This window comes from Leptonychotes weddellii, chromosome 14, assembly GCF_054177405.1.
Source record: "Leptonychotes weddellii isolate Sample4059 chromosome 14, ASM5417740v2, whole genome shotgun sequence".
NCBI classification, from domain to species: domain Eukaryota; kingdom Metazoa; phylum Chordata; class Mammalia; order Carnivora; family Phocidae; genus Leptonychotes; species Leptonychotes weddellii.
Window position 1 is genome coordinate 55,283,233 of NC_138382.1, and position 14,962 is coordinate 55,298,194.

The following is a 14,962-nucleotide window of genomic DNA, read 5'->3' on the forward strand; positions in this document are numbered from 1 at the left end:
CTTTGCCACAAACATATTCTACCCTTTTCTTATTCTTGGTGTAAATAAAAACTCTACTTTTTGTTCTAGTTAACTCCTCACATTTCTATCCTTTCTTTCACTTGCCTTGAAAGGGCTTTGAAAAATAAGGTGTACTCTGCTATCTGCCTCCTTACCAGTCATTCCATAACTATTGTCTTCCTTTTGACTCTAGGGTATACTAGAACCATTACCTAAGTAATGATTAATATTGTTATATGCATAATCATTCCTCTATTAATCTGTAAGTCCAGCAGCGTCTTCTGTTTTAATGCTCACTTACTTGATAATGTTATCCATCCCCCCAACCCTGACAAAACTTTTATAGTCTGCCATGTTACTAGAAAAATCCACAGGGGAAAGCAGTCCGTATTCTTGACAGCTTCATAGGAAATAGCTGAGTAATTTTATGTTATGCCTTATACCACCTTTAATTTTGCAAAATTCTGTTTGAATTTGTATCATAGAGTTATGAGAGCTCTCTAAAAGTGGTAATACTTATGAGTTCAATTACTTTTAAGAAGTTTTGCTATAATGGGGTTTTTTGTAACTGTTATTGACATTAGTGTCTACAAAGAATATAATGTTAGATACCAAATAGGCTAATAACGCTCATGTTGTGATCTATCTATAAAATGTTCCTGGTTTTTATTTCTCCATTAAAGCTTTGCAATATATGCCATATTTGTGGAGGAGAAATCTTTGGTCTGAATTTGAACTGCATATTGTGAAACTTATTCACTTGTTTGCTTTTATTAGATAATGAAAACTGGTCTAATATTTTTTAAAAGAATTCTCCAACTCCCATTTCCTTACCAGAAGGAAAGGCTCTATCGTTAAGTAAGATGGCCTTTTGTTTTGTTGTATTTTGTGTTTGTCCAAATAAGAAACTACATGGAATTATGCAAGGAATAAGAGAAAATTGTAGAGAGGAGTTTTAGGAGCTTGGCCATTAAGCAGAGAGACAGCAAGGAAGCGAGCAGGACTGGCTAGAACTTTTCAGGGAGAATTTGAAGCCTCCTTTGAAGCTTTGAGGAGAAATGAGTTAAGAGGATTTTTAGAAAGTGCTGCTGCTACTCATGGTGTAATTATCCCTCTGCAGCCTCCCTCAAATTTTTTTCAGTGAGTTTCTACATTAACCAGGAAAAGACCAATCTGAAGATGTGCTGTTTGAGCTGAAACTTGAGGCACCAATTATGTCAGATACAGAGAAAGAGCATTCTGGGAAGAGAGAACAATGCAGGGGCTAGAAGGCTATAATGAGCTTATTATGTTCAAGGAACTGAAAAAAAGACCATATGGCTGGAGCCTGGGGAGGAGTGGGATGCCAAAAAGTCAGATAAGTAAGAGCCAAATTATGTAGGACTCATACATCATGATGAGGAATTGAACTTTTGTGTCACTGCTAAAACTGACCTTAAGAAGAAAGCATGTCATCAAAAGGAATGAGATCTTGCCATTTGCAACGACGTGGATGGAACTGGAGGGTATTATGTTGAGCGAAATAAGTCAAACAGAGAAAGACATGTATCATGATCTCACTGATATGAGGAATTCTTAATCGCAGGAAACAAACTGAGGGTTGCTGGAGTGGGGGGTGGGGTGGGAGGGATGGGGTGACTGGGTGATAGACACTGGGGAGGGTATGTGCTCTGGTAAGAGCTGTGAATTGTGCAAGACTGTTGAATCTCAGATCTGTACCTCTGAAACAAATAATGCAATATATGTTAAGAAAAAAAAAAAAAAAGAAGAAGGTAGCGGGAGGGGAAGAATGAAGCGGGGGAAATCGGAGGGGGAGACGAACCATGAGAGACGATGGACTCTGAAAAACAAACTGAGGGTTCTAGACGGGTGGGGGGTGGGAGGATGGGTTAGGCTGGTGGTGGGTATTGAGGAGGGCACATTCTGCATGGAGCACTGGGTGTTATGCACAAACAATGAATCATGGAACACTACATCTAAAACTAATGATGTAATGTATGGGGATTAACATAAGAATAAAAAAAAACATGCTAGGGCTACTTTTGAGTTTACATACGACACATTTTCTTTTTTGCCTTGGCTGTTAGAAAGATCTGGTGGGAGTATTAGTGGAATCAAAATACTTCAGGAGTTTGTCCTATAAATTCTCAATAGCAACTAAATTTTACCTATAGGTGATATATTTACTTTCATGATTTGGTTTACATTATAACTCTTAATGCAGTATATCTTTTTACACAGAAGTGTACATATTATATATAAAAATTAAACCTCTAATCCTGACTGAATTCTAGAATATAAAGAAAATTTTATATTTTTCCAATTAAGTATGCTTTTTATCTTACTAGTATAATGACTTGATGAAGAAGAAGAGAATTGTAGAAAATGACAAATCCAAAATCCTTGCAACTATAGAAGACCTTGACCAGAAGAAAAACCAAGCCCTAAATATTGCTTGGCAAAAGGTATTTGAACCAAAAATATTATCATTTATTCTATATGAGGAAAGGATGAAGAATGGTCAGTAGGTTTATACACTGAGATGAATTTAAAATGGATGATTTGCACACACTCATGCTTTAATTAAAACCTTCTAGACTTGACTGCTACCGATTTGCAAAGGTAAATTTGTGTCCCTCCATCATACTCTCATAGTCTACTTCTCTGGTTCCTAAGTTATATTAAATTTCTAACTTTCTAGATTTCTTTATTTTTCATTCTTAACCTTGTTTCCACGTCTGTGTTACTTTCAAAGGAGATACCATTTGTCTGAAACCTTAGATTCTGTCCGATTTTTGCCATACCCCACTGCTGGGAAGCTGGAAGCAGTCTCAGTTTCGCACTGGGGAAGCTCTGCTTGTTGGAAAGCACCTCCCAAGGACCCCTTTGGTTCTAACTTCCTTGGTTTCTCTGGCCCAGGCTCAAAGAAGTCAAATATTCCTTCTCAGAACATTACTCTAACAAGATTGGCATATTCCTTACCACTTACAAGTTATTAACTGCATTTCAGAATTCATAATTATGCATTCTGTAGGTTTTTAGCAAAGCATTTTATACGTAAATTAACAATTCCATAACTGATAGTTAGCCATCCATATTTTATAGATGAAAAAATCAAAGCCTAGAAAGTTGAAATAGCCTAAGATCATATAGCCAAAGGTGGAAAAACTGGAATTCTCTTTTTCTAGATTAGAACCAAAGTTAAAATTGCCTTTAGTTGCTAACTGTTGTCACCCTTGTTGCCCTTAAAAGGGCAGTAAGCAAGGAAGTTTAGAATTCTTTCACTGGACTGTCATTCAGCAAAATCCTAAGTGCCTTTTTTGTTTTATCTTATGACAACTTTGGCAGATTTCAAGATTCTTTACTATTATTTCTACTTCCCTGACTGCATGTATTTGTCTCCTGTAGGATAATTCCTTAGCCTCTTATGTGGAAGTTTTCCTGTATCTGTCCTAGCAAAAGACTCTCAGCCAAAAGATTCCAAACATAGTTACCGTGCTGTTTGGTACTTCAACAGTCCCATGCCTCTGGGATTTAATTGGGCACCTCGCCTCTTTTTTTGCTTTTTAATTCTGTAATTATTCATAATTCTGAAAAATTCATTTTCAGTAATGGCAGCATAATTATCCCTTTTAGTCACCTTGTTTTTACTACTCTATAACTTATTTTCAGTGTTCCATCTCTCTGTGGTGTTTGTTTTAAAATACATGCAAAAAGTTGGTCCCATTATTCTTGTATAAATGTGGACTTAACACTGGATCTGAGAGGTTTTGTCTCTTGTTTTCCCCATGGGTCCTGGACTTAGTGCAAATACAGATTTATCCTTTAAATTGATGTTCCCCCAATTTCCAAGTTTCTCTCAAAGCAGGTAAATTTATTGAATACTTATTATATGTCAAGTACCATTCTCATATTAATTTTCTCATTTAATCCTCACAATAACCTATTGAGGTAGTAGTGTTATTATTAGCATTATATATTTCCTTCTGGCTTCTAGCACACTTCATTCAGAAAGCCAGAGTATTTTCGGCATTGGCTATGTTTATTTTTCTGTTTCCTTCTTAACGTATTGGATTTTCAGAATTTGATTGCATTTCACCTTTATATCTGTCCATGAATGTAGTGCATTTTCTATCTTGAATAGGGCTGTATTCTTCTCTGCCCATTAACTGATAAGTTTCTCTTTTACCCTTTGGAGGAATTTCCACATGGTATCCATGGTCATGTTAAGGGTTTAGTAGTAGTCTACTGTTTTAATCCTCTGTTTAGTGCTTTTCTCTTGCCTGGCCAAAAAATTAAAGAAAAGAAAAAGAACCAAAGGTGTTTATAAATGCTGCTATCTTTATCATTCCCAAAAAAGACAGTGGTCCTCTCCATTGTGATGAACCTCACCTAGCTCTAGAAATCTATCCCAGATAAAACTAAAACCTATTAACTCTGTGTAGAATATTACTCAGCATGTAATGCAGTTGCTCTTAAAATTGTATTCCTTAATACATCTATATTCAGTAGCACTGCTTGATTGTATCTGGATCTCATTAGTACCAATATTCATGCACTTGAATTTGGGAATTTCTTTGGAGAACATGACTGTCAGATCCTCATGGGTTTGTGCCTGTGAATGTATACACTCAAATTTGATGAACGCTAAGATTATTAGTTGTGTATTTGAAAATTCTCAAATCATTGATCAAGTGTGTATGCACAGAAATTACCCAATCACAATTCAAATATTGACTTAAATCTCTAGGTAAATCTGTGGCTTAATGGGGATAAACCAGACAGCTTCTTTAGCCTTTTTCTGTTGGGGTCCAGTCCTGCTCCTGTCTTTTGACAACTTCTTTGGCTGAGAAGGAGCCTACAGAAAAGGACCATTCAACACCTTGAACAGATCTGGCGGTTTGATTTCATGCCTCTTTTTTTCCTAGACTTCACCTTGATCTTAGGCTTTTTAAGGTTGGCTGATAACCACTGGCCTATCAAAACAGTCAAAAGAAAACAAGTTTTTATAAGAGAACATTTTATGCCAAAAGAGAGTTTTCCTTTTCTGCCTCTCCCATCTGCAACTTCAGTTTCCTATATTATACAGTTGTGTGTCTCTGAAGATTCCTGTAATAAGCTTACAAAAGTATTAGAATTCCAGGATAGAGTTAGAAGTATAGCCTGTAGTTCCCCTTGGAAGTTAGAGCAGAGCTCAGTAAATTTTTTCTGTAAAGGGGCAGGTAATAAATAATTTCTGGCTTTGTGAGCCATATAATCTCTGTTGCAATTACTAGACTACTGTTTTAGTGCTAACAGCCATAGACAGTATATAAATGAGTGGGCATGGCCAGATTTGTCACATGGGCCATGATATGTCAAAACCTGAGTTAGTAACAGACAACAAAATGCATCTGCTAGATTGAATATATACATACCAACATTTGATTATTCTTGGAAAGCTTTCTATATTATTTTAATCTTTTTTTTTTTAAATCCAGGTGAACAAGGACTTTGGGTCTATTTTTTCTACTCTCTTGCCTGGTGCTAATGCTATGCTTGCACCACCAGAGGGGCAAACTGTATTGGATGGTTTGGAGTTCAAGGTTGCTTTAGGAAATACTTGGAAAGAAAACCTAACAGAACTTAGTGGTGGTCAGAGGTAAGCAATCCCTTTGCAGTATTATAATTTCTCATTCCTCTTATTGTATTATAATCCATCATGATCTCACAGCTAAGCAAAACAAAATTGAAAATTGGTAGGTAATCTTTACATGTAGAATTTAAGGAGCTTTATATGTAAGACTGCAGATTTTTTTAAAAAACATTTGATTAAAATAATAGGCAACAGGGGTCCTGGATGCTTGGTTGAGCGTCCAACACCTGATTTCGGCTCAGGTCATGATATCAGGGTCATGGGATTGAGCCTCACATTGGGCTCCACACTCAGTTGGGAGTCTGCTTGGGATTCTCTCCCTCTCCGCCCGCTTGCATGTGCATGCTCTCTCTCAAATAAATAAATAAACCTTTAAGATAGTAGGCAACAAAGGAGAAATAAGGGTAAGCGATTAGAAAACTAGATAAAATATATGAAAAACAACTGTTTTCAGACTTTGGGAAATGAATAGGCCAAGAATATGATACCTGAGAGCAATGAAACAAAACTGCTGAGCTCAGTGTTCACCCTAGCTTTCTCCATAGGAGAATTTCTGGTTTGCAGGTGCAGGGAGGGGAATCCATATGAAGCCTAGTAGTCTCACTAAGTTAAAGAAACAGATTAGAATTTTGGGAGGCCCCTGCTTAGCATTCAGTCTGTACTGTTCCCAAAGTGAAAGCTACTCTACACACACAGCAGAGTTCATCACATACCCTGAAGAGAGCAAGCTGATCCTCATGTAACTTGAGACTCTAACATAACACAGTGTCTGGCATCTGATAAAAAGCACTGGACAGAAATCAAGAAAATGTGACTTATAGCCTAGAGAGAAATTATTCAATGGAAACAGACCCAGAAGTGGCAGGTGATAAAAATAGGAGACAAGGAAGTTATAGAATTATGTTAGTTATTTCCAAGAATTACAGGGGAAAAAGAACCTAGTGGAATTTCTGGAGATAAAAAAATATGCCTGAAAGGAAAAGTTCACCACATGACATTAACAGATTAGACAGTGTAAAAGAAACATGAATGACTTTGAAGGCACAGCAAATAGAAACTATTAAAGCTAAACTGAGAAACACAAAACTATAAAAACAGAGCTTCAGTGACTATCAAGCCGTCTAACATACGTGTATTTGGAGTTCCAAGAAGAAAGGAAGAGGCAAAACAGAAAAATACTTGAAATAATGGCCCCAGATTTTCCCAATTTGATGAGTTCTATAAACCCACAATCTTCATTTCTGTGAACGCTCGGTAGGATAAACACATCCCCTGCCCCCCCCCCCACATACATACAATAACATAGCAAAGCATGTTATATGAAATTGTGATTTTTATATGCCAATGATTAGAAAAATCTTAAAGCAGCAAGGGACAAAGAGAAAAACGACTTCGGGCTTATTGTCAAAACTGTGCAAGCCAGAAGTCTGGAACAACATCTAGAAAGTGCTAAAAGAAAAACATGTCAACCAAGAATTCTATGTCTAATTGAAATATTCTTTAAATTGAAGTCAATATAAATATTTTTTTCAGAAAAGCAAAAGCTGGAGGAGTTTGATCCCAGCAGAACTGTACAAGTTAAAGGAAGTTTTCAGGTGAAAGGAAAAGGATTTACCAGAAGGAAACTTGGATCTACATAAAGGAGTGAATTCAGATAATCAGCATACTAAGGAGAAACTTAAGAGGTCATGTGGCCTCCCTCCTTACCTGCTGCAGAGAACCAAATAATTAAAACCTACTAAGAGAAAATCGTGAATATTCACATTAATTAAAGATGGTTATTATTTATTTTTCCCTTTCAGGATGTGCAATCCTAGTCCTTAAATTGTTCTCATGTGCCATATGATGCCATCATGTTACTCTTACATATGTAGAAAATACTAAGACCTGTTTTTCCTTGTGAAATCCTTTGTCATTTTTATAATTAGAATAGTGGTCCCTTGATTTATTTCATTGTAAGATTCCTAAATATTTTAACAGTATAAGACACATTCTGGTGACTGTTAAAATTGAATTCCACAGTTCAGATCCCAATATCTAACTTTTTTTGCCAAAGTCCTAGAAAATATTTTGAGGAAAACCTAAAATTTAGTATGCTTATTTTCTTACTGGACCTGAAAATTATTTCCATAATTAAGATACAAAATTATTTTTAGATATATACCATTATTTTAGATGTATATCCAGCACAGTAGTTTTAACTCTTGGTGAGATATTTTTTTTCTGAAAAATTAAGTTGGAAGAAAGCTCAGTGCCATAAGCATTTGGCACAGAGAAGGCCAATGAAAAATAATTTTAGGTTGCTTGAATGACCTCAGCTCCCCTCTATTGAGGTAGAGTCAGTCTCACTGTTTTTTGCACTGTTTCATACATTTCCCTTGCTAGATATTTTGGTTTCACCTTAAAAAAAAAAAAAGCTTTTTTAAATAAAATGTTTAAGAAAAAAATATAAGAATTATTAGGATTCTGAACAAAACCTTAGCTACAGTTACAGGGGATGGTTAGCTAGAAGAGAACTGAAAAAGACCTATAGAATCTGAGATGCCTAACTACAAATTTTAAATAAGGTGTATTATTAGGGTTCTCCGGAGAAACAGAACCAGCAGGGCGTGTATGTGTATGAAGAGGTTGTTTTTTAATAAGGAATTGGCTCGTCTTATTGTGGAGACTGAGAAGTCCCACAATTTGTTGTCTGCAAGCTAGAAATCCAGGAGGGCCAGTGGTGTAATTCAGTCTGGGTGTGAAGGCCTGAGAACCAGGAACACTGAGGCAGAATATCCATGTCCCAGCTCAAGTAATGAGGCAGGAAAAAACAGATTTTTTCCTCTACCTTTCTTAATATTGAGTCCTTCAGCAGACTGTGATGTCCACCCACATTGGAGAGGACAAACTGCTTTACTGAGTCTTCCAATTCAAAGGCAAATTTCACCCAGAAATACCCTCACAGACATACCCAGAAATAAAGTTCAGCCAAATATTTGAGTACTCCGTAATCCAAATATGTTGACACACAAAATTAACCATCACATAATAATTGTTTGAACTTCTGACACTGGGAAGTAATGGGCTATAATCTATACAACTTACTCTTAAATGGTGCCAATAAGAATGTGTGTGTATGTACTCATAGATGCATGCATAGTAAAAGTTTGAAAGAGGGCACCTAAACCAGTCACAGTATCACCAAGCACTAGCGGTTGTCTTAACCAGTAAGTATATGGCCCTCACTCGCCTGCTACCTAGGCATCTAACAGCAATTGGGGAAGGAAAGAGAACACTTAACATGATCTTTCCTTAAGAGTAAGTGCCAGTTATCCTGATTCTTTGATTGGAAAGAATATAAACCTGTAAAATAAAACTCCATTGAAGAGAAAAAAGGAAAAGCTAAAATAAGAGAACCATTTTAATACAGCAAAAATGTTGAAGTTTGAAACTTAAGATTCTTTATTTCTATGGTGATCTTTCAGTTAAATCTGCACTATTCCATAATAAGAGGATAGCAGATTTGCTTCAGTGTTTTGGTAAAGAGTGGTAAAGTCAACTTTTGATAACTTCTTTTTTGGTCTTTTTTGCAGGTCGTTAGTAGCTTTGTCATTAATATTATCCATGCTCCTCTTCAAACCTGCTCCAATTTATATCCTGGATGAGGTAGATGCAGCCTTGGACCTTTCTCACACCCAGAATATTGGACAGATGCTGCGTACTCATTTCACACATTCTCAGGTAAGAACCAGAAAAGACGTCTCCGGGATAGTGTTAGTTATTTGTTCTTCTGAAACTGTTCTTTAGTAATGGCCAATATGAAGATATTTAGGATTGAGAAATATTAAAGTGTTGTGTATCTCTTTAAATATATAGTGAATATTTACATATACTTACATTCAAATGGACATAGGAGGAAAAAAGGTTTGGTTTCCTATTAAAGAAAGAGCCAGGCATTACCATTGTTGGTTGTACCCTGAGGGAGAATCTTAAGTTTCCCATAATTTGGAATTAATTTAACACTATTTTTTTTCTCTAGCTAGCTGCCAGAGGATACACACCCAAAGCAAGACTGTTTTAGGAAATCAGAAAATCATGTACTTGATGGGGGCACTCGTCATTTTTCCTGGGTAGGAAATAGAGAAAAGCCCCTTTAAGAACAGTTTGTTTTTTATTGAACTGTTGCTGCAGGAACTGGGGCTGCCACACATGGTTATATTGATAATGCACCGTACAACTCCGGGGGCTTTACTTATCGTAGTTATCACAGACTATTATTATGGTAGTCTTTTTAGCAGGTAACAGTGAAGTGGTACCCTTTCTTAATTCTGTAAATGTTCCATCTGACCTAGTGGTAGTGCGTGTAGGAACTAGTAGCCTTCTTTGATACTCTTAAAATATCAGAGAGAAGGCTATTTCAGCGGGGCATTTAGAGCTAGCAGCAAAACAGTGATGCCAGCTAGCTGCAGAGGACAGCAACAAGCAGTAGGAATTAGTAAACCTGGGTGATGACGCACTCCAGGTAAAATTAAGAGACTCCTAAAACCAAATTTAGAAAGCTAGAATTCATCTAGGTGCCCAATATTAGAACTATTTGTTACTTGCATTTGAGGATGGTGCCTTCGCTTTGAGCCAAGCTTTGAAAGAAGTAACAAAATCAGCATATCTCCACACAGTTCTTAACCCCAGAATAAAAACAGGAGTGCATTTCTTCAGCTTACAAAAAGTGTCTTTTATGTTTTCGTTTTTTCCCTTAAGTTCATTGTGGTGTCACTGAAGGAGGGTATGTTCAACAATGCAAATGTCCTTTTCAAAACCAAGTTTGTGGATGGTGTTTCTACAGTAGCCAGATTTACTCAGTGTCAAAATGGAAAGATTCCAAAGGAAACCGCATCCAAGGCAAAAGGACCCAAATGACCACATCTGGAAGTTAAAAGTACAAATTTACTCCTTCACCTTGACCTGTTTTTTAAACAAAGAACTTTGGCTTTACTTATTTATGTAAAAATGTAATGTTTTGTTACTTAACCCGTATCTTCTCTTCCTTTATGTAATCACTTATAAATGAGTATAGATTCCTCTCTTCTTAATTAGTGTAACTGTGGTCCAATTACTGTGATTGTGATTTTATGCATGTCCTCAAACGTTTTCTTACACAATTCTTTTATATATATATATTGGGGAGCCTGAGATACATGGTTGGTGGGTAAATTCTGTTTGCAAAATTAAAAAATCAAAGAAACAGATGAAATTAAATTATAGGATAAATATAGCTGATAGTCAGCTTTTAATTAGTTTAATTCCTAAGGTAATATTAGTGTGTTTTCTGTTGTTAAGAAAGTCATTTAGGTAAGGAAGACTTATAAAGCAAGTATCTGGACCAACAATGGGAACACAAAGGATGCTGTTAGGCATGCAGGAGCTGTTTGTGGTTAGTTCTGTGAAGATACAATGCCAGAGCCCTGATGTAGACTCAGTGATGTTTGGATATCATGTTTCTATATGCTTAGTAATTGGTCTGTGCAATCTTAAGTTTTTCAGAAGTCTTCACCGGTTTTTAATAGAAGTCTGGGAGAAGGTCTGTTGCATGCTGCCCTCCACGTTTATCTGAAGTCTCCTGTTTTCAGAGATTTTTGTCAGGCTTTTCATAGTCCAATCAGTACAGTCTATTGGTGAATGAGAATGTATTTATTTTCCTTCATTCTTATACATTTATAAAAAGATCCATCTATTTTACCAAAAGAACTCAAAATTTGTTGATTATTATATTTCTTAATGTCTTCTGCTTTCCAGTTCAAAAGGTTGAAATTCCTTTTCAAAAGAAGCACTACCATCCACCATAAGATTACTATATGTAGGTCCTGTTATCTCTAGGTACATCGCCAGAGCAGTGTCTCCAAACTTTGAATCTTGAAAGCCCTCATATGATCTAATCCCATCTTGAGTATGTTATTTTGGCCCCACATCCCTTCTTGATACTTGAGTCTTATTAGTTCCTTTATGTTATCCTTCCCCTATATATGCTTATAGTTCTTGGCCTTGGCTTTAACATTTCTCATCCTTCCTTCTCATGTCAGATAACACATCGGAAAGGATTGAATCTGGAGTTAGTTCTTGTCCATTGTGGGAGGAGAGGGAGACAAAGCTGTAAATGCTGAAGTACAGGAGGTCTAATACCACATATGAGACAGACAGGAGTTTATTTTCTCTCAAATGCATTGCAAATTGTTTGCCAGTCAGTTCACACTTGCAGCAAGGTCACATACCTGTTGACCACAACCCAGTCAGCACTGGCTATTAGTTTTATTACTTCTGATTTGCTAGTTATAAAATGGTACTTCATTGCTGTTTTAACTAGCACTTTCTCAATAACTTGTGAGGTTGAATATTTTGCCATACGAACCAGTTTTCTTTACTGCATATTTTCTGTGTTTGCTTCCCTAATTTGTGTCACATATAATCTTGCTCTTGGATGAAAATCCTCAAACATTAAATTTTTGTTGAGTCATGTTGTTCATATTCTTTGACTAGAAGAAGACATGAAGGGGAAATGAGGACATTTATTTCACAGATCTGCAATAATAGGAGTAACTGACATTTACTGAGCTCTTTTCTACATCAGATGCTATTCTCATTTGCACATGTTCTCACATTTGAGGTAAGTACTGTTGATCAGCATTATATATTTGAGGAAACTGAGCAGACAAGTTAAGAAACTTGTTCACGGTGGCAACACAGTTAGAGGCAGAGCCAAGATACCAGTCTTGGCAGCTGGTCTGCAGACTCTCTGATAGATTATATATTACCCTTCTGAGAGGTGGAACATTTGTGTGTGTTGTACGTAATAAATTTAAGACCCACCTCGATGAGCAGTATGCAAAATGTGAGAAAATTATTTTAGGAAGAATGTCAAACATTTGAAAAGGATTCCTTTTTTTTGTTGGGTTTGGGCATTTCAGGTACACTAACAAAGGCAAAAGCAAAAATTTGAGAATCCCTTTTCTAATATGGTGAAGCAATCAAATAGGCCAGCCACTTCCACAATCATATCATCTGCAAATCGGGGCAGGTTTTCTTCCTTTTCGATCTGTGTGCCTTTTATTTCCTTTTCTTAACTGCCCTGGCTTGAGGTTCCAGGCCAATGTTGTGTAAGAGTAATAATGACAGCTGGCATATTTACCTTTTCCCCAGAATTCTGAGGAAAGCATTCAGTCTTTCACCACCTAAATGTTAGCTGTAGGCTTTTGGTTTACATTCTTTATCAAGATAAGTTTCCTTCTATTCCTAGTTTGATTGCTTTTGTCATGGATGCGTTATTGAATTTTCATTGCCCTTTCTGCATTGATTGATATGATCATGTAACTTCTTTAACCTGTTTATATTATGAATTACATTACATAATTTTTGAATATTAAACCTACCTGGTATTCCTAAATTAAACCCCATTTGGCCATGGTCTATAATTCTTTTTATGTATAGGCATACCTTGTTTTATTATGATTCACGGATAACTGCATGTTTGTTTTTTTTATACAAATTGAAGGTTTGTGGCAACTGTGCAGCAAGCAAGTCTGCCAGCACCATTTTTCTGACAGCCTTTGTTCTCTTTGAGTCTGTCAGTTTGGTAATTCCCATGATAATTTCAGATTTTTTCATTATTTGTTATGGTGATCCGTGATCAGTGATTACAACTCACTGAAAGCTCAGATAGATGATGGTTAGCATTTTTTAGCAATAAGGTATTTTTTAATTAAGGTATATGCATATGCTGTCGCACATTTAATGACTATTATAAATATTTTTATATGCACTGGGAAACCCCAAATTTTGCCTTGTGATACTTGCTTTGTTGTGGTTGTATGGAACAGAACCTGAAATAGCTCCAGGGTATGCCTTTATTACAGGATTCTGTTTGCTTATAGTTTGGTCATGATTTTTGTGTATGTTCATGAAGAACTTGGACCAGTATGTTTTCTTTTTCTTTTCTGTTTTTCCCTACTGGCTTTCTTTGGTTTTGGGATAATGCTACCTTTATAAAATGAATTGGGAAATGTTCTTTCTTCCATTTTCTGTAGAATCATATAGAATTTTTCTTAATCCTTTAAATATTAGCATTTTCCTGTGAAACTGTCTGGGCCTAGAGATTGGGGAGTGGGATGGGAGAATGTAAAGTACAATTTCTTTAATAGTTATGGGGCTACTTAAATTTATCTTTTATAATGGATAACTTTGTGTTTTTTTGTGGAATTTTTTCCTTCTAAATTGTCAAATTTGTAATTTGTGTAGTTTGTGTTTTTTTGTGGAATTTTTTCCTCCTAAATTGTCAAATTTGTAATTTGTTTAGCGGTCATGGTATTTCCTCATTATCCTTTTGATGTCTTCAAGCTCTGAAGTGGTATCACTTGTTTCATTCCTAGTATGGGTAATTTATGTTTTTTTCTCTGTGTCAATCTTGCTGAAGTTTGTCGATTTTATTGTCTTTTCAAAGAACCAGTTTTTTGTTTCATTGACTTACTTTATTGCCTTTCAGTTTTCAATTCTTTGATTTCTGCTCTTTCCTTTTTTTCTGCTTGCTTTGGGCTTACTTTGCTCTTTTCTAGCTTTATGGTAGAAGGTTAGATTATTGACTTGAGACCTTTCTTTCTAGCAAGCTATATCATTTAGCTTCATCTCACAAAATTTGATATGTTGCATTTTCATCTTTAAGTTCAAAATATATTCTAATTTGCTTTGACATTTCTTCTGACTGTTGGATTCTTTTGGAATGTATTTAATTTCCAGGTAATATTTTCTTACAGATTTCTAGTTTTTTCTGTTATGGTCAGGAATCCCTTTTTTTGGGGGGGGGGCGGTTAAAAAAAAATGATAGATTTAGAAAACCAAAAGAGGTGCAAATTCAATGGTCTAATATTCCATTTTCTAAATAAATAAGAACAAAGTAAATAGAAAGGTGGAAATAATAAAAGGTAGAAGTCAGCATATATAGGACCGAAGAACAGTGGAGAAAAAATTAGTGAAACTGCTAACTGGTTCTCAAAAGAACAACAAAATCAGTCTAATATCAAGACGGAAAGAAGAGTTACTACTATGGCTCTTACCTAATTAAAAGGATACCTAAAAAAAATTATGATTTTTTATGCCAATAAATGCAGCAATTTAGACAAATTGGAAAGATAAAACTCAACCAAAACTGACAAGAATAAACAAAACCAGAATAGCCTCACATCTATTAATGCAATTCAAATGACTATCCTCCCACAAGGAACACTTTAGTCCCATGGGGTTTCACTTGTAAATTTTACCATTCAAGGAAGAAGTAATAACAGTCTTTCAGAAAACAGAGGG

The 14,962-nt window shown here is 35.8% G+C and overlaps 1 protein-coding gene across 2 annotated transcripts in view; it reads left to right on the forward strand.

Annotated features, from left to right (window-relative positions):
• SMC2 (structural maintenance of chromosomes 2) overlaps positions 1-14,462 on the forward strand; it is a 65,432-nt gene extending 50,970 nt beyond the window's left edge. The window contains exons 22-25 of one of the 2 annotated variants that reach the window (XM_081803295.1): positions 2,349-2,465; positions 5,481-5,641; positions 9,211-9,358; positions 10,376-14,462. In XM_081803295.1, coding sequence (XP_081659421.1) covers positions 2,349-2,465; positions 5,481-5,641; positions 9,211-9,358; positions 10,376-10,534 — 585 coding nt within the window. In that variant the 3' untranslated portion in view covers positions 10,535-14,462. Of the gene's footprint in view, positions 1-2,348; positions 2,466-5,480; positions 5,642-7,168; positions 7,501-9,210; positions 9,359-10,375 lie in introns of those variants that run through there. The other variant, XM_081803296.1, reaches the window with a different exon arrangement.
• Positions 14,463-14,962: the final 500 nt, after the last annotated feature.